The sequence below is a fragment of the Populus euphratica genome, unplaced genomic scaffold (genome assembly GCF_000495115.2).
Source record: "Populus euphratica unplaced genomic scaffold, PopEup_1.0 scaffold103.1, whole genome shotgun sequence".
Lineage (NCBI taxonomy): Eukaryota > Viridiplantae > Streptophyta > Magnoliopsida > Malpighiales > Salicaceae > Populus > Populus euphratica.
The window spans coordinates 1,132,976-1,147,590 of NW_011499891.1; the positions used below are offsets into that span (position 1 = coordinate 1,132,976).

The window sequence follows — 14,615 nt, forward strand, 5'->3', positions numbered from 1 at the left end:
TTACAATTTTTTTAATTTTAATCTTATCATATTTTATAAAAATTAAATTTCATAATTTTTCTAAATTAAATATTTTGAATTTAATAAATCAGGCAATGAATTTTAAAAAATAATATATATTTTTAAAAAAATTATAATTTTTTAATTTTTAATCAGTTTATTTCAGTCTCATTGTCTAATTTAAGAATTTTAAAAACTATCTCATCTTAACTTAATTTTAATTATCACTTTTACATATTTATAATAAATGTTATTTATTTATTTTTTATTAATTTGTAATATCTAAATATTATTTTCTTATAAAAAAGTACAACCTCGCAGTAAAGGCGCAGAGGCTACTTCATATCTATATAGTAGGTTTCTGATGTTTTTTTATTTATAAAAGAGTGGAAATTAAAAAAATATTAATAAATGGTCTAATCACATCACTCGTTATACCTTTTAAAGATTAAAAAATAGTGTACTTTATTCATAGGTTTTTAAGAGTAAGAATTGAAATAGAAAAAAATCATTATAAAAAGTACTTTATTCCCATTTTCCGAATGGCAAAACCTAGTAATTAAAAGAAACTCCATACCCTTTCTGGTACCAGCCATCGTTAGACCAATTCATCAAGCTTTCCCTCCCTCGAGTAAGCAAACTCGACTTCTCCTAGCCTCGAAAAGTCTCTGTCAAGTCTTGACTCCCAAATAAACTAAATATAAAAAATTAAAGCAAGGCGAGAGAAATTAAAATATCGAAAAAGAGAACGAAGGAAAGTGAAGGAAAGTTTAGCCAAACACAAAGAAATAGAAAACAGAGCGAAAGAGAGAGCGCGAAACAGTAGACAGAGAGTATGAAGCACATTTTCAAGAAGTTACACATAGGAAGCAACAACGAGTCCTCAACAAATCGAACAAGTAACGACACCGCCACGAGCACATCGACACCTCCACCTCCACCACCGCCACAGCCACCATCATGTTCCTCCGATCACCGAGCTGCGGGAACCGGAAGTTCACCGGCGAATCCTCCATCGACATCGCCTTCACCGGCGACGACAGCGCAACCGTTGGCGTTTGGTAATCGGACGGATTACTTTACGTCGGAGGAGGACTTTCAGGTGCAATTAGCGTTGGCGATTAGCGCGTCGAATTCGGAGTTTAGAGATGATACAGAGAAGGATCAGATACGTGCCGCGACGTTGTTGAGTTTAGGAGGAGGGAATAATCGGATTGATGTGGATAGAGAGAAAGGAGAGGGAAAAGTGGAGGATTTGTCGAGGTATTATTGGGTGAGTTCATTTTTAATAATAATTTCTTGATTTTCTTGTTTCTTTAATTTATTTTTTAGTGAATGAGGTTGAATTAGGGTTTTAATTGCTTCCTTTCCTTGTTTCTTTAATTTAAGTTTTGGTGGATGGAGTTGAATTAGGGTTTTAATCGCTTCTTCTTTTTGTGGTTGAACTAGTTTTTGGTTAATGAGGTTCAGTGTTTGGAATATGTGTAATTTAGTGATCAATTAAGGGAAAATGAAGGTAAATTAAATGTTATTGAGTCCGGTTATTGTAAGTAATTTAGTTCCGAGTCAATTTGAGCATTTTTTAGGTCTTCAATCCGGATAACTATAGTGGATGAGCTTGGGAGTTGCTAAATTGTTTCTGCTTATTGTAAGTTACTGTGTCAAATTTAGCTTAATTAGGGAAATTTAGTCGATTTGAGCTATTTTTGAGTCTTTGATGTGGTGAATTGTAGTGGATGAACTATGGGGTTATTAAATTTGTGGGAAGAAAGATTAGAGTGTCTGAATTTTGGAGGTGAAGTGCTCAGTCAGTTTTGGATACCATGAATTGTTGAGAATGAGTTTGAAGTTGATTGTTTAATTTTGGTTTTGGTTATTGATCGCGAGTGTTTGCGCAGAGGAATTTACTTTTAAGGTTGCATGACAGAGTTTTGTTTAGTTTACTGTTAAGCTACGGAAAATCTAGTTGGATAAAATGTGCACGAGTTTCCTACAGGTTCATTTGTAGTATGTAAGGCTTGAGCATAATGTTTTCCTGTTTGCCAGTTTACTTGCTGTTTATGTTGTTTATGTGCACATTATGTTGGATTGAAGTGTCAATGAAAATTGCTTTAAGACTTTCTGCTTTTTTTTTTTAACAACCATTAGTTTGTAATAACTTGGGCATACAATAATTCAAACATGCAAAAACTTTGAGTTAATGAACTTTAAATTGATGTAACTCATCTATCAAACTATATGTGAAAACTTATCTGGTCAAAAAGTCCAAGTTTGGTGGTAGTTAGTGAAGATAAACTCGTGTTGGATGGTCAGCTGAAGCAATCCTCCCAGAGATGTTGTTAGCAACAATAAAATTTTGGTTCTGTTAAATCTAAAATAATTTGGTTTTATTAAATTAGCTATAATGCTGTGTGCAAAACATAAAAAAACTTCATGCTAAGCTACACCCTGGAACATTTCACATGAGAGCCTTCTTAAGGTCAATGGATTTTGAAGATATCTCATGGAAAGTGAAACTTGGCAAAGGAACGAGTTTCGTTTACAATAATCTTGATATACATGATGTAGTTGATGAAGGTTGTGTAGGTGCTTCATAAATGATAAATGTGCTGCACACCTGGAACTTTTCCAGCTTCATTTAAGGTTTCTGTGAATGTGTGTTGTCAAATAATTCTTTCCTAGTGTTATTTCCCTTGATCCGAGTTGGATTGCTTCACCAGGAATATAATGTTCTAGATTATGGGGAGAGAGTGATGGATGGTTTCTATGATGTTTTCTGCACAAGCTCAGCAGTTCAAGGAAAAATGCCATCGCTCATGGACCTAGAAACAAATGCTGGCGGTTCTGGTTTTGAAGCAGTAATAGTTAATCGAAAAGTTGATCCTGCCTTGGAAGAGCTGATGCAAATTGCACAATGTATTGCATTAGACTGGCTTGCAACCGATGTTACTATTTTGGTGCAGCAGCTGGCTGAACTTGTTACAGGACACATGGGTGGCCCAGTAAAGGATGCCAACTTGATTTTGGCAAAGTGGATGGAGAGAAGCACAGAGTTAAGAACTTCTCTTCAAACTAGTGTATTGCCTATTGGGTCCATAAATATTGGTCTGTCTCGACATCGAGCGTTACTTTTCAAGGTCAGCATCATACTTCCATTATTGACTGCCTGAGGGTTTTGTTGTTGCAGCAATCTTGTATATTTTAAGTTAGGCTGCTTGTAATAGCTATATTCATAATTTTTGTTTGCCTGGATCTAGGTGTTGGCTGATACCATTAAGTTACCTTGTCGACTGGTGAAAGGTAGTCATTACACTGGCATTGAGGATGATGCTGTCAATATAATAAAGTTAGAGGATGAAAGGTTGTGGCTTGTCCTCGCTGTATGTTTTTATATTTATTAGCTCATTCTTTATCTTTTCCGTGTCTGTCAATAGTTTTTAATTGTCAAGATGACCATCTTCTTTGCATATGCAAGTAGGTTTCTTTTAGTGTATTATTCTCTCTTATTCTATACTGCTTCTGTTTAGGTTTTAGTCCAATGTGTAATCAACTCTTTCTACCTTTTGTAGTGAAGTCGTTCTTTGAATGAAAACTTCAAACTGCTACAGGGATATAGAAAGTAAGTTGATAAGATTGACCGACTGGGAAGAGGATTATTGTTGGACCCCCTCAAGTACCTAATGTACAATGCTGACTGCAGGATCCTGTTTAGAAGTAATTGGTGGAAGGAATTACATGTTTTTTTTTTTTTTTTCCATGGCCACTTCTTATACATTGGTAGAATGTTTTGTTACACGTTGCAGATTTTCCTTGTACAAGTGCTATTTTTCTTAAAATCTCTACCAGTTTCACTAGAATGAATTTCTTTGCTCTGGTTGGGTCAAGGAGGAACCTGCTATTTTTTGTTGATTGTTCATTAGTTGCTTTCTTAGTTAGGAATGGGGGTCAGGCTTTGGTAATAGGTATTTGAAATAATGCAAGACATGCTTATATAGACTAAGGGAATTGAGTTTGTCACTTGATTTTACAGACCAAGTATGACCCACAATGTAAAGGCTTGGATCCCTGTTTGAAAGGTCATGGAAAAGTACATGTCCTCTATGCCTCATTACTGCAGATACACACAAAAGCAGGGTGGTATATACGGGTCCTTTCTGGCTGTTGCAATCATTCCTTGTTTATGCTATAATTGTTGTGCGCAACTTATTGTTATCTTCTTTTCAATTTCTTTTGTGGCTTTCTCTGTTTATAAAGGTGTAGTTTTGCTTACTTGCTGTTAAATAACTAAAAATCCAATTTGTCAAATCAATACAACATCATATGCACAGATTTTGTTGGAGACACTGAACCTGTTCTTTCATGTTCCTGTAAAAATGCTCACCAGCATTTCTGTGTCCTGTCTGTGTATGGTAGATGAAAATTATTTGTATGTTTTCACTTGTAACTATATTTTTTCTGCCTTCAGAGAGTTTCTGGTTGATCTCATGGCAGCTCCCGGTACACTTATACCAGCTGATGTTCCTAGTGCAAAAGACACTACCTTTAAGATCCCTGCTCCTCGCTCTAATGAAACTGGAGTGGTTTTTGCTAGATCGAAACCATTAACTGGCGAAGGCACTAGTCAGAACTCAGTGGATGGCATTTCGCCTTTGGATAGAATATTAAATTCTGAAAATGCAGAATCCCTGCCTTGTTATGCTGGTGTTGGTTCTTCTGGAGTATCAAATAAAGCAGCTTCTACAAATCAGCTTGGTAATATAGCTTCCACAGCCTTTGGGACTTTTGTATACAAAGGGAGTCGTGGGGTGCATGCAATTGGTGATGGTATGCGGATGAATGTTAATGTAGTTCCATATGTTCCTAATACCTCAGAGGATTCTAAAAACCTTTTTGCAGATCTTAATCCATTCCAGATCAAGGGAACTGGCAAAAGTTTCATGCACAACAAACCTGCAGAGAATAAAATTAATGAGTTTCAAGGACGGAAAAATAACCCTGTTCCCAGCCCACCTGCACCATTGATGTGGAAGAATCGATTTGCTTACAATGAGGTGCCTAGAAGAAAAGATAATGATAATGTGGAGGGCCTTTATCCTAGAATCAATCGGGAACCTAATAATTATAATCACTCCTTAGCTTCCACCAGTTTGTCTGAAAAAGTTCATCCACAGGGTTTCAAGTCATCCAGTAATTTAAATACATCCAATAGAGAAAGTGGCACCAGGAATTCTGCAAGCAGTGCCAGTTCAGAATTGTCATCATATACTAATCAAGGCTACAGTTTGCCTTCTGTTGAGGAAGTAAACTCAAATTTTGAAGAAAAACTCCGGGATTCAAAGAATTTGCAAAATGACAAGGAAGCCTCGGTTAAAGAAAGTGAAGACAATGAAATTGGTTTCCATGACCGTAGAAAGTGCATAAATGACAGATTTATGGGGACCAATCTAAAGCTGAAGGGTCCAGAAAGTCCTAGCACATCAGTTGATTCCAGCACTCACAGGGTTGATCAAATATTGGATGACGTAGATGTAGGTGATGAAATTTGCTGGGAAGATTTGGTTTTTGGTGAAAGGATTGGACTAGGTAATGCAAATGGCTGGTCATATTGTGTTGGAATTGATCGTGGATTCACTATTTCTGAATTGCTTCTACGTAATCATGTGCATACGCGCGCGCGCGTGTGGCGTGCACATGCACATTCACATATAAAACTAATGTGTAATATGAAATATGCATCTAGTTATCTTTAACATAAAATACTCTTTAGAATATTTTCCCTTGTTTTCATGAGAATTTGTCTCGTGCTATTGACTTGAGGGGGGAAAAAATGATTTAAGGTCTTAATTTTCTTGTGGAGGTCAGAAACTCTTTGCGTTCCTTCTCATTTGTGTTTTACGCAGGCATGTTTTTAAGGAGGATTAATGTCTGAAGACAGTTTCTTACATGTTTTCTTGTGAATAGGTTCATATGGGGAGGTCTATCACGCTGATTGGAATGGCACGGTGAGCCTGACATTCTTCATTTAATTGTTCTTTACTTTCGTATTTTGTCATTGTAGCTCAAATTTATTTATTAGAAATGTGGAAAATCTGTCTCATTTTTCTCTTCATATCCTGGTTTTATCTTTAATCAATTGATGTCTAAATTGGATTGTTTATTTTCTCTGATTATTCTCTCTCTGCACTATCTCAAGTGGGTTGCCGTTGTGGAGTTTACCATGAAAGATAACTGGAGATAAATGCAGTGCCATAAATGTTGGTCAAATTTTGAAAATCTACATTGACTTGAAACCGAAACATGTGTTTTAAATTAACCTGGATATGTGGTTAGAGAAGAACGTTCTTCATTGATGTCTAAATATAGTGGTTAATTGTTCTGTTACACTAATTACTAGCATAAGTGCTTGTTTGCTGAATTTTGGAAGTTTGGTGGGAGAAATAGACTTGTAATTTCTAATCTTCTAGCTGGTGGATTGTTGTCAAAATCACAGGAGGTTGCTGTGAAGAAGTTCTTAGACCAGGATTTCTCAGGTGCTGCTTTGGATGAATTCAAAAGAGAAGTAAGCAACAATTCAGCTTTCCTAATATTCATATAATAAACCTATTTCTAGTTACCATTTAGCCACATGAAACCAAAAGATACAAAACATAATGGCACTGACATAGTAAATGCCCTGTCTGGCCATGCATGTGGCTATAACCTTCTCTTGGTAGTGCCATGTCCTGTTGTACTTAAAGTTCTTGGATTTAACAGCACTTGATAATCATTTGATTTCCCACTTTCTTTTCCATCAAGATCTTGGGAAATATTTGACTTGTGAAAGTTGATTTAGTGTCATTTGAGTTGTCTTCGTCATTCAGCACATGCACATATCTAAAGAAATCTGGGCATGCCAGAGATCATATTCATTTCTTTTTAGTTCAAAATCGTTGACCAAATCTTTGATTTCTGTTCTGTTATGTAAGGTTCGAATAATGCGTAGACTGCGTCATCCAAACGTTGTTCTTTTTATGGGTGCTGTTACTCGACCTCCAAACCTGTCTATCATCACAGAGTTTCTTCCAAGGTATATACTTATGTGCTTCATTTTGTTGTCTCATCTTAATGTGATAAATATTTTTTGGAGCAACAGTGAATGCTAGCCATCTTTGTGATTTCATCTATATGTAGGGTATTGATACTTGGTTACATGCTTATGTATGCTTCAGCTGACAGTTTCTTGAATAATATTTTGGTTTTCCAGAGGAAGCTTATACCGTATTCTGCATCGTCCTCAGTGTCAAATTGATGAGAAGCGTAGAATAAAGATGGCTCTCGATGTGGTATGAATTATCAGCCATTTATTCTTTTAAATTTGTACTTTACACCCTTTTGTTAGATTTCAAATCCCTTGCACTACAGGCAAGGGGCATGAATTGCTTGCATGCGAGTACACCAACAATAGTTCATCGGGATTTGAAGTCGCCAAATCTTTTGGTTGATGAAAACTGGACTGTCAAGGTATGGAACTTTATTGTCACCTGACTTCCTTTTGTTTGTTGTTCTGATTTATCTTTCTTCTCATAATAATTAGTACCGCAAAAAGTGGACACGCATGTAGGTGGCTACTGGTTCAAATTTAAAAAATGGGGGTGAACTGTTAGATTAATTATTACGTGTAATTTTTTAGGGTGCAAAAAGTGGGTGCAAAAATAATTTCTAAGATTGTTTGTTAGGAGGCTAAAAACCATGTGTACTAGTCGGTCAACTATAATAAAATTAAAAAAAAAATATTAAGTGATGTAATTTTAGAAGGTACCACTAACAAGGGTAATTGAAAGAGAGGATGAGGTTGACGGGTAATTTTAGATGACAATTATCAATGACAGTTCTTAGATATCTAATATTAAATGGTGTCATTGAAGGAAAAATACCATAGAAGCTCTCTGGGTAATTTTATTCAAATCTTATTCTGTCTTTTGGTGTTCTTAATAGCTAGCTACTTTAAAGGAGGATCATATGAGCTGTACACACCCACTGATTTTCATTTACCCAGCCTTGTCACTTGCAGCTTGTATTTGGCCAGAAAGTCCAATGTGATGGTTTATTTGTTGAACTAGGGTTTTCTTCAATCAGTTGATTTTTTTTATAAGAGACTGTATGTGACAAGTTGCTCAAAAGTTGAAGATACAAATCATGAAGAAGCAAATAATAGCCTGCAGTTAGAATTAGTTTTGTGTGTAGTTTTTGATTGATTTTGTGGTTTCCTGGCAGGTTTGTGATTTTGGGCTCTCACGCTTGAAGCATAACACCTTTTTATCATCCAAATCAACTGCAGGAACGGTGAGAATTTTATTTTCCAGCTAATATTCAGAAAAAATAGCTTTCATGGCTTAAGGGAGTGGATGCATTGTTTGTCTAGTATTTCTAATCGAGTTGTCTTTGATGTGTTAGCCTGAGTGGATGGCACCTGAAGTTCTCCGTAATGAACCCTCAAATGAGAAGTGAGTTGATTTTTCCTCTTGACTGCTTTCAGGTTTACCAACTTTCTTGCACTTCCACCACCTCTAAGCTGGGTCAATTTCTTCTAGTTTTTCAATGCTCTGTTTTATTGATAAGAGCATGGTAGAACAGCCTATGAAACTCTGCTCCATGAGAAGCCATTTGAGTACAACTATTTTCTCCTGCTTTGCACTGAAATTATCGTTGATAATTTTAATTTGAACCCATAATTAACAGCGTTATCTCATGATTGAGCATTACTATCCCCTCAAAAAGGTAGAAATTATCAGGTAGTCTTGAGTCCAACACATCGCCCATGGATTAGGCCAATAAACACAAGACACAGACAAATCTACCTAGTAGTCATGTTTTCTAGGTTCAAAAAATAATCTTTTCTTGAATGATGCCTAAATTTCAGTCTATCGGTGTCTCCAACTGTGACATACATGTAATTGCATATTATAATTAACTGTATTTATGCTTTGTTAGTTGGGACTTGGGAATACCAATTGTTACTTGCGGAATTAGTCATTGGGACAAAACTAGCTTTAAAATGACCATATAAATGGAAAACCAACTACAGTTCTATCATCTGTTGCCTTGAAGAAAGGCTTTCACTGGTGCTCTGGCGTCATGTATAAATTTATTTATTGGACCACTGTACTAAATAGGTAATTTGTTTCTTCTGTTGAGTGTGCAGGTGTGATGTATATAGCTTTGGAGTGATTCTTTGGGAACTTGCTACGCTAAAATCGCCATGGAGTGGGATGAACCCTATGCAAGTTGTGGGTGCAGTTGGTTTCCAGAACCGTCGTCTTGAAATCCCCAAGGAAGTTGATCCCTTGGTTGCAAGGATAATTTGGGAATGTTGGCAGACGTAAGTTGAGAGGAAAATTTGTAAATTAGTTTCTAATGCCACCCCTCATTAACACAAAATCAGTCACTGATGGCTGGCTCTCTTTGTTGTGCTTTTCTCCAGTGATCCAAACTTGCGCCCCTCATTTGCAGAGCTGGCAGTCGCTCTCATGCCTTTGCAGCGGCTGGTTGTCCCTTCACATCTAAGATCAATGTAGCCCACCTCTGCAGCAAGAGATTTCAGTAAATTCTACACCTCGAGATGTCTCAGTTTTGCAATTGTGAATATGGAGACATTCTGTTATTGGCCATTGGTGAGGCGCCATTCTATGAAATCCCCCCCCCCCAAAAAAAAAAAAAAAAAAAAAAACAAAACAAAAAACAAACAAACAAAGAAAGAAAGAAAACAAGGAGAAAGAAAAGATTGGAAAAATTGTAGGCAGTGTTTTGTGTAAGTAACATACTTAACCTGCTGCTGCCAAATGAGAGCATAGCAGCTTCTTGTACAGTTCGGTTTCCATGAATGTGCATTAAAGGAATTGGAACGAAGTTGCAGGTGTTATGACCTTGGGACATTTGTCATTTTAAAATAAAATTGCAAATGTGAGTGTTACACATCTTCGAGATTATTGTTCACATTCTCTTGACTCGCTTTGGTTACCTAGGATATTGTCCTGTCGAGATTGATGGGGAAGGCAACGATGAATTAAGCCAAAGATGCTCTCTATTATCAACTATCTATGGCTGTATTTTCAAAACTCTTGCACTCCCTTATCACCTTGCAAGGATATTATCTAACCTATGCCCAACATTCACTTCTGTCTATGGCTATATTTTCCGAACTCTTGCCACTCCCATTACCTTGCGAGGAAATTATCTAATCGATTCTCCGTATTAGTAACATATAAACTTATGAATTTTAAATCGGACTTCCGAGTTGAAATTACAAGATATCTTAAGATAGAATTGGACACTACAAGAAATCTTGAGATAGAATTGGACACGGGCCACGGCTTGCACAGCCCCCTCTACCACAAATTTTGACGTAGGCTCTCCCACTTGGGGAGACTAACCAGCACCCATCCTCAGTGCAATGGATGTCACTGACTTGGGCCATGAACCTTCTTGATCACTCATCGACCCCGTCCAGGTAAGTAAGGTGCTTGATGTTTCGAGCTTCTTATTTATAGACATATTCCTTGCTCAAACGTTGTCTTTTCTCTGTGTGCGATTGTAAAGCTGAGCGTACAACGCTTCACTGCATTCCCAATGCACCTGCACATGCATTTTCTGTAGTCCAATGAGTTATATTTAATACCGAGTAGAGATATGTTGATGCCTACAAAACTGATTTATTATATGGTAGAGAATAAATCCAGAATTAGTGAAGGTTGTAAGTAAAGCATTTCCATCCCAAGTATCTGTTCCCAGAAAAGAACTTCAAAGGTTGATTTGGTGAGAGAATTTGGGTAGCTTCCTCCGAAGCTTCGTATCAAGACCTTTATCAATGCATCATCCCCAATCTCGTGACAATTGATGATAATCTGACTTGAAAAACATAAAAAAAAAACAGTAACTTATCGAGAAAATGGTGTTCACCTTGAAGGAAAACAGCCAGCAGCTCATTGTTGTTAATACAGTGAATAGAAAGTTGTTGCACAGAAATCTCAGGATGATTATATATGTATAATAATGATTATTATATATGGATGAGCCCATTTAAATCTTAAGCTTTTAGTTAATGTACCGGAATAGAAAAAATGATGGAATCAACATAAATAGATCACTTAATATGAGTATCGAGTTGAATTTTATCCCCTCCACCAATTAAGGAGCTGAGGTCTGGCGAAGGATTTGACTGGAGCGTTGACAGCACGAGGAGAGAAGACTCGTAAACTATAAAGACCATCACAAATTAGAAATTCATCAAGAATCGAAGACAAATACCAGACTCTTTCTACGATAATTATATGGTCGAATACAGGCAAAATATGAAAAACTGTTAAGTTAGGGTACTTCCCACAAGGAAAAGAACCCTCCAAAAATAAGCGTATGCCGCTGATTGCGGCGCTCACACGGTATTCTTTAGTAAAAGGCGAAAGAATAGTTCGCTTTGTGCTCACCGCGCGGCTGCGTGCTTTTACCTTCCTGTCTGCTCCATTTTTATAGGCACTTGCTCACGGGTTATTTCGTTTTGCTCCGATACGGGTTGTCTTATAATTCTGTATTATCAATCACAAACTTATCCATATTAGTATTAACTCGCGTAACAACCCTTCTAACATTAAATTCTCTTGCTCATGCCTAATTTGAACTCTACCATGATCATTAACATGATTCCTCTACAACTTATCTCAAATTCATTGCTCATCCATCTATCTGTTAATTTATAATATGTAACTAAGTTACAATTTTATTATCTTCTCTTTGTGGTGCTATATTGGTGTTTGCCTTTGACATATTTAAATCTAAAAATTGATTAGTTTACCAAAGATATATATTCTTCACCCACTCTCACGTGTTTCATTTAAATACAGGTTTTTCATTCAATATATGCTTATTACAATTTTTTCCTCATCTCGTCTTTCTTCGACTCTCGAAACCGAAATAAACACCCAACATATCAGCCTTAGTAGCCTATCCAAATGTGTATATGACTTAAGCAAGATAAATATGAAAACAATCAAAGACCTACAATTACAATTTCACCCTTTAACAAGCAAAATTGTACAATATATAAATGTTTTTGAAAACAAGGAAGAAAAAAGATGAACTCCAAATGACCCATTGCCTTGCAAAGAGATTAGCTAGCCTATGCTCCATATTCATACATGAAATTGAATTTCAAATGGAACCTCTTAGTTGGAATTACAAGAAATCTTGAGAAAGAATTGGACAGGGGCCGCGGCTTGCGCAGCCCCCTCTGCCACAAATTTTGACGTAGGATCTCCCGCTTGGGGAGACCTTAAGCCAGCACCCATCCTCAGTGCAATGGATGTCACTGACCTAGGCCATGGACCTTTTTGATCGCCAATCGACCCCGTCCAGGTAAGTATGGTACATTTTGCTTCGACCTTCTTATTTATAGACACATTCCTTGCTTAAACATTGTCTTTTCTCTGTGTGGGATTGTAAAGTTGAGCGTACAACGCTTTACTGCATTTCCCATGCACCTGCACACGCATTTTCTCCAGTCCAATGAGTTATATTTAATACCTGGTGGATAAGGAAGCGTGTAATGATATGGAGGATATGGACTGCGACAAGGCTGTATTGGTCTTGCTCTCTGTTTTACTTACTTCAAGCCTATTAGTAGAAAGAGCGGAAAGAAGAAGCTTTTAGGCTTTTCATGGAAGGCATAATTCACAGCTGAGCGAATTTCTTCTCGGTATCAATGCGCACTAATTGCTAGCTACCTTCCACTTTCTTTATTCAATTTCTAGTTAGCCTTTTGGACAGCTATAATAACATAAAGAATGAAAAGCATCCCTTCTTCTGTCCGCGTTCAAGGCGTGCCTAAGCTGTCTGTCTTGCTTAATGCAAGATTTCTAAACAAGAAGGTGAAGGGAGAATGTGAAACCCTGAATAAATTTACACGAAATGAGAAATAAATATTTGTTCAATACAGTAAAATGAATATATATCGTAATGGGGGTGGTATTGGAATTTTTATATCATTTGAGAAAATTATTTTTACCTAAACAGCGGTGTAAACATTATATTATGATATAAATATAAACCTACACGAATAGTAAATTAAATATTACACCGAGCATGTCAAATTTATATTTATCTTAGAGAAATGATATTAGGTCGAAAAAATTAAACATAAAAGTTTTTATTCCGAGTTTAAAAAATAAAAACTTGAAAAATACTGGAAAATAAAAAACTAAAATGAAAATAAAAATTAATGAAAATAAAAATAAATAAAGATCTTGCATATTAGAATTTGAAGGACAATGAAAAGATTATTTGCTGTTCAAATATAATGACTGTTATCAGGCCACAATTTGTATAATATCTTATAAAGCTCTATATAAGAGAGAGTCGAACTCCTATATGATGGGATGAAGTGGGTGAAAAAAAGTTACTGGGACCAGAATTAGATGGTGGTTTGGGTAATTATAAATTAATCGATAACTCGATATGTTATAAATATAAAAGAAATTCTACCGAAATTTCAGTGTACTCCTTCCACATGAAAATGCAAATATGACTATATGTCAAAGTGAATCTTATATATATATCCTAAAGGAGTCTTATTACTATGATGGAAGGTAGGGTGCATGCTTGTTCAGACACAAAATAATGGCATGCCACATGTTGCTTATTACGTCAGAAACTGATGCAGTTGCGGAGCTAAGGATTAAGGACTCAAAAAAATACTGGTAGATCACACTATTCTCCTTTCTTATTCAGTGAGATTTCAAGGCTTTTAATCGGGTAGATCACTTACTATGAGTCTTGAAATAAGTTTTATCCCCTTCAGCTCCTTTAGAAGCTGAGGTCTGGTAACTCAGCTAAAGCTTTGACGGGAGTGTCGACAGTACCAGGAGCTGATCACCCAAAACTTTGGGCAAATACCGACACATAAAATATATTTCTACGATATAACTCTAAGATTAGAAAAGCGAAATTTTGAACTGTTAAGTTAGGGTACTTCCCACAAGGAAAAGAACCCTCCAAAAATAAGCGTATGCCGCTGATTGCGGCGCGCACACGGTATTCTTTAGTAAAAGGCGAAAGAATAGTTCGCTTTGTGCTCACCGCGCGGCTGCGTGCTCTAACCTTCCTGTCTGCTCCATGTTTATAGGCACTTGCTCACGGGTTATTTCGTTTTGCTCCGATATGGGTTGTCTTATAATTCTGTCCCTGAATGCATGCCCACAAGCAATGAGACAGTCAGACCATTTGATGAAAACATAAACCAGATAAAAAGAATGATATCATGAAAATCAAACTACTGGCGGAATTGAAGAATGTCTGATCAGTGTTTAAAACTAGATATGGACTTCAGCAACCTCTTAGGGATCATAGAGGGGGGAAAACATACCCCAGTTGAAAAAGAAAAGGGAAAGGACTCTTTATGGATCTTGGTTTACACATCCAAATTCTTTATGCTTTCCTGGCGTCATTGTTTAACCTTCTAGTGATTTCTTGTTTCTGCTAACCATTTATATATGAATCAACTATCAAGCGATGAAGCTACTGGAACTGCTTTCTTTATATGAAGGTTTGCTTGTGTGTACTGTCAACTCTTATTTAAGGACTCATCCCCA

General features: G+C 36.6%; 1 protein-coding gene and 1 long non-coding RNA gene across 3 annotated transcripts; one reads left to right on the plus strand and one right to left on the minus strand.

The window, feature by feature from the left end:
* The first annotated feature begins 623 nt into the window (after positions 1-623).
* Positions 624-9,953, plus strand: LOC105131286 (serine/threonine-protein kinase EDR1-like). Of its 2 annotated transcripts, XM_011034202.1 has the most exons (14): positions 624-1,273; positions 2,721-3,137; positions 3,258-3,361; positions 4,466-4,824; positions 4,897-5,583; positions 5,962-6,002; positions 6,491-6,559; positions 6,966-7,066; positions 7,244-7,322; positions 7,402-7,500; positions 8,254-8,322; positions 8,434-8,483; positions 9,182-9,358; positions 9,461-9,953. In XM_011034202.1, the coding sequence occupies exons 1-14, from the start codon at positions 836-838 to the stop codon at positions 9,552-9,554; spliced, it is 2,784 nt and encodes a 927-aa protein (XP_011032504.1). In that variant the 5' UTR covers positions 624-835; the 3' UTR covers positions 9,555-9,953. The 2 variants fall into 2 exon arrangements, with proteins under 2 accessions (XP_011032504.1, XP_011032503.1); XM_011034201.1 differs by having other exon boundaries at positions 4,466-5,583.
* Positions 9,954-12,231: 2,278 nt separating this feature from the next.
* LOC105131289 (uncharacterized) lies at positions 12,232-13,910 on the minus strand. The gene is made up of 2 exons (XR_843402.1): positions 13,793-13,910; positions 12,232-12,509 (listed from the first exon to the last, which is right to left on the minus strand). It is a non-coding gene; the product is annotated as an uncharacterized LOC105131289 (long non-coding RNA).
* Positions 13,911-14,615: the final 705 nt, after the last annotated feature.

Excerpts from the sequence above, each read along its gene's own strand:
- LOC105131286 (XM_011034201.1), top strand. The coding sequence starts at position 836 with ATGAAGCACATTTTCAAGAAGTTACACATAGGAAGCAACAACGAGTCC. Across the intron at positions 5,584-5,961 it reads TGGTGAAAGGATTGGACTAG|GTTCATATGGGGAGGTCTAT; the intron begins GTAATGCAAATG and ends TCTTGTGAATAG. Across the intron at positions 8,484-9,181 it reads AATGAACCCTCAAATGAGAA|GTGTGATGTATATAGCTTTG; the intron begins GTGAGTTGATTT and ends TTGAGTGTGCAG.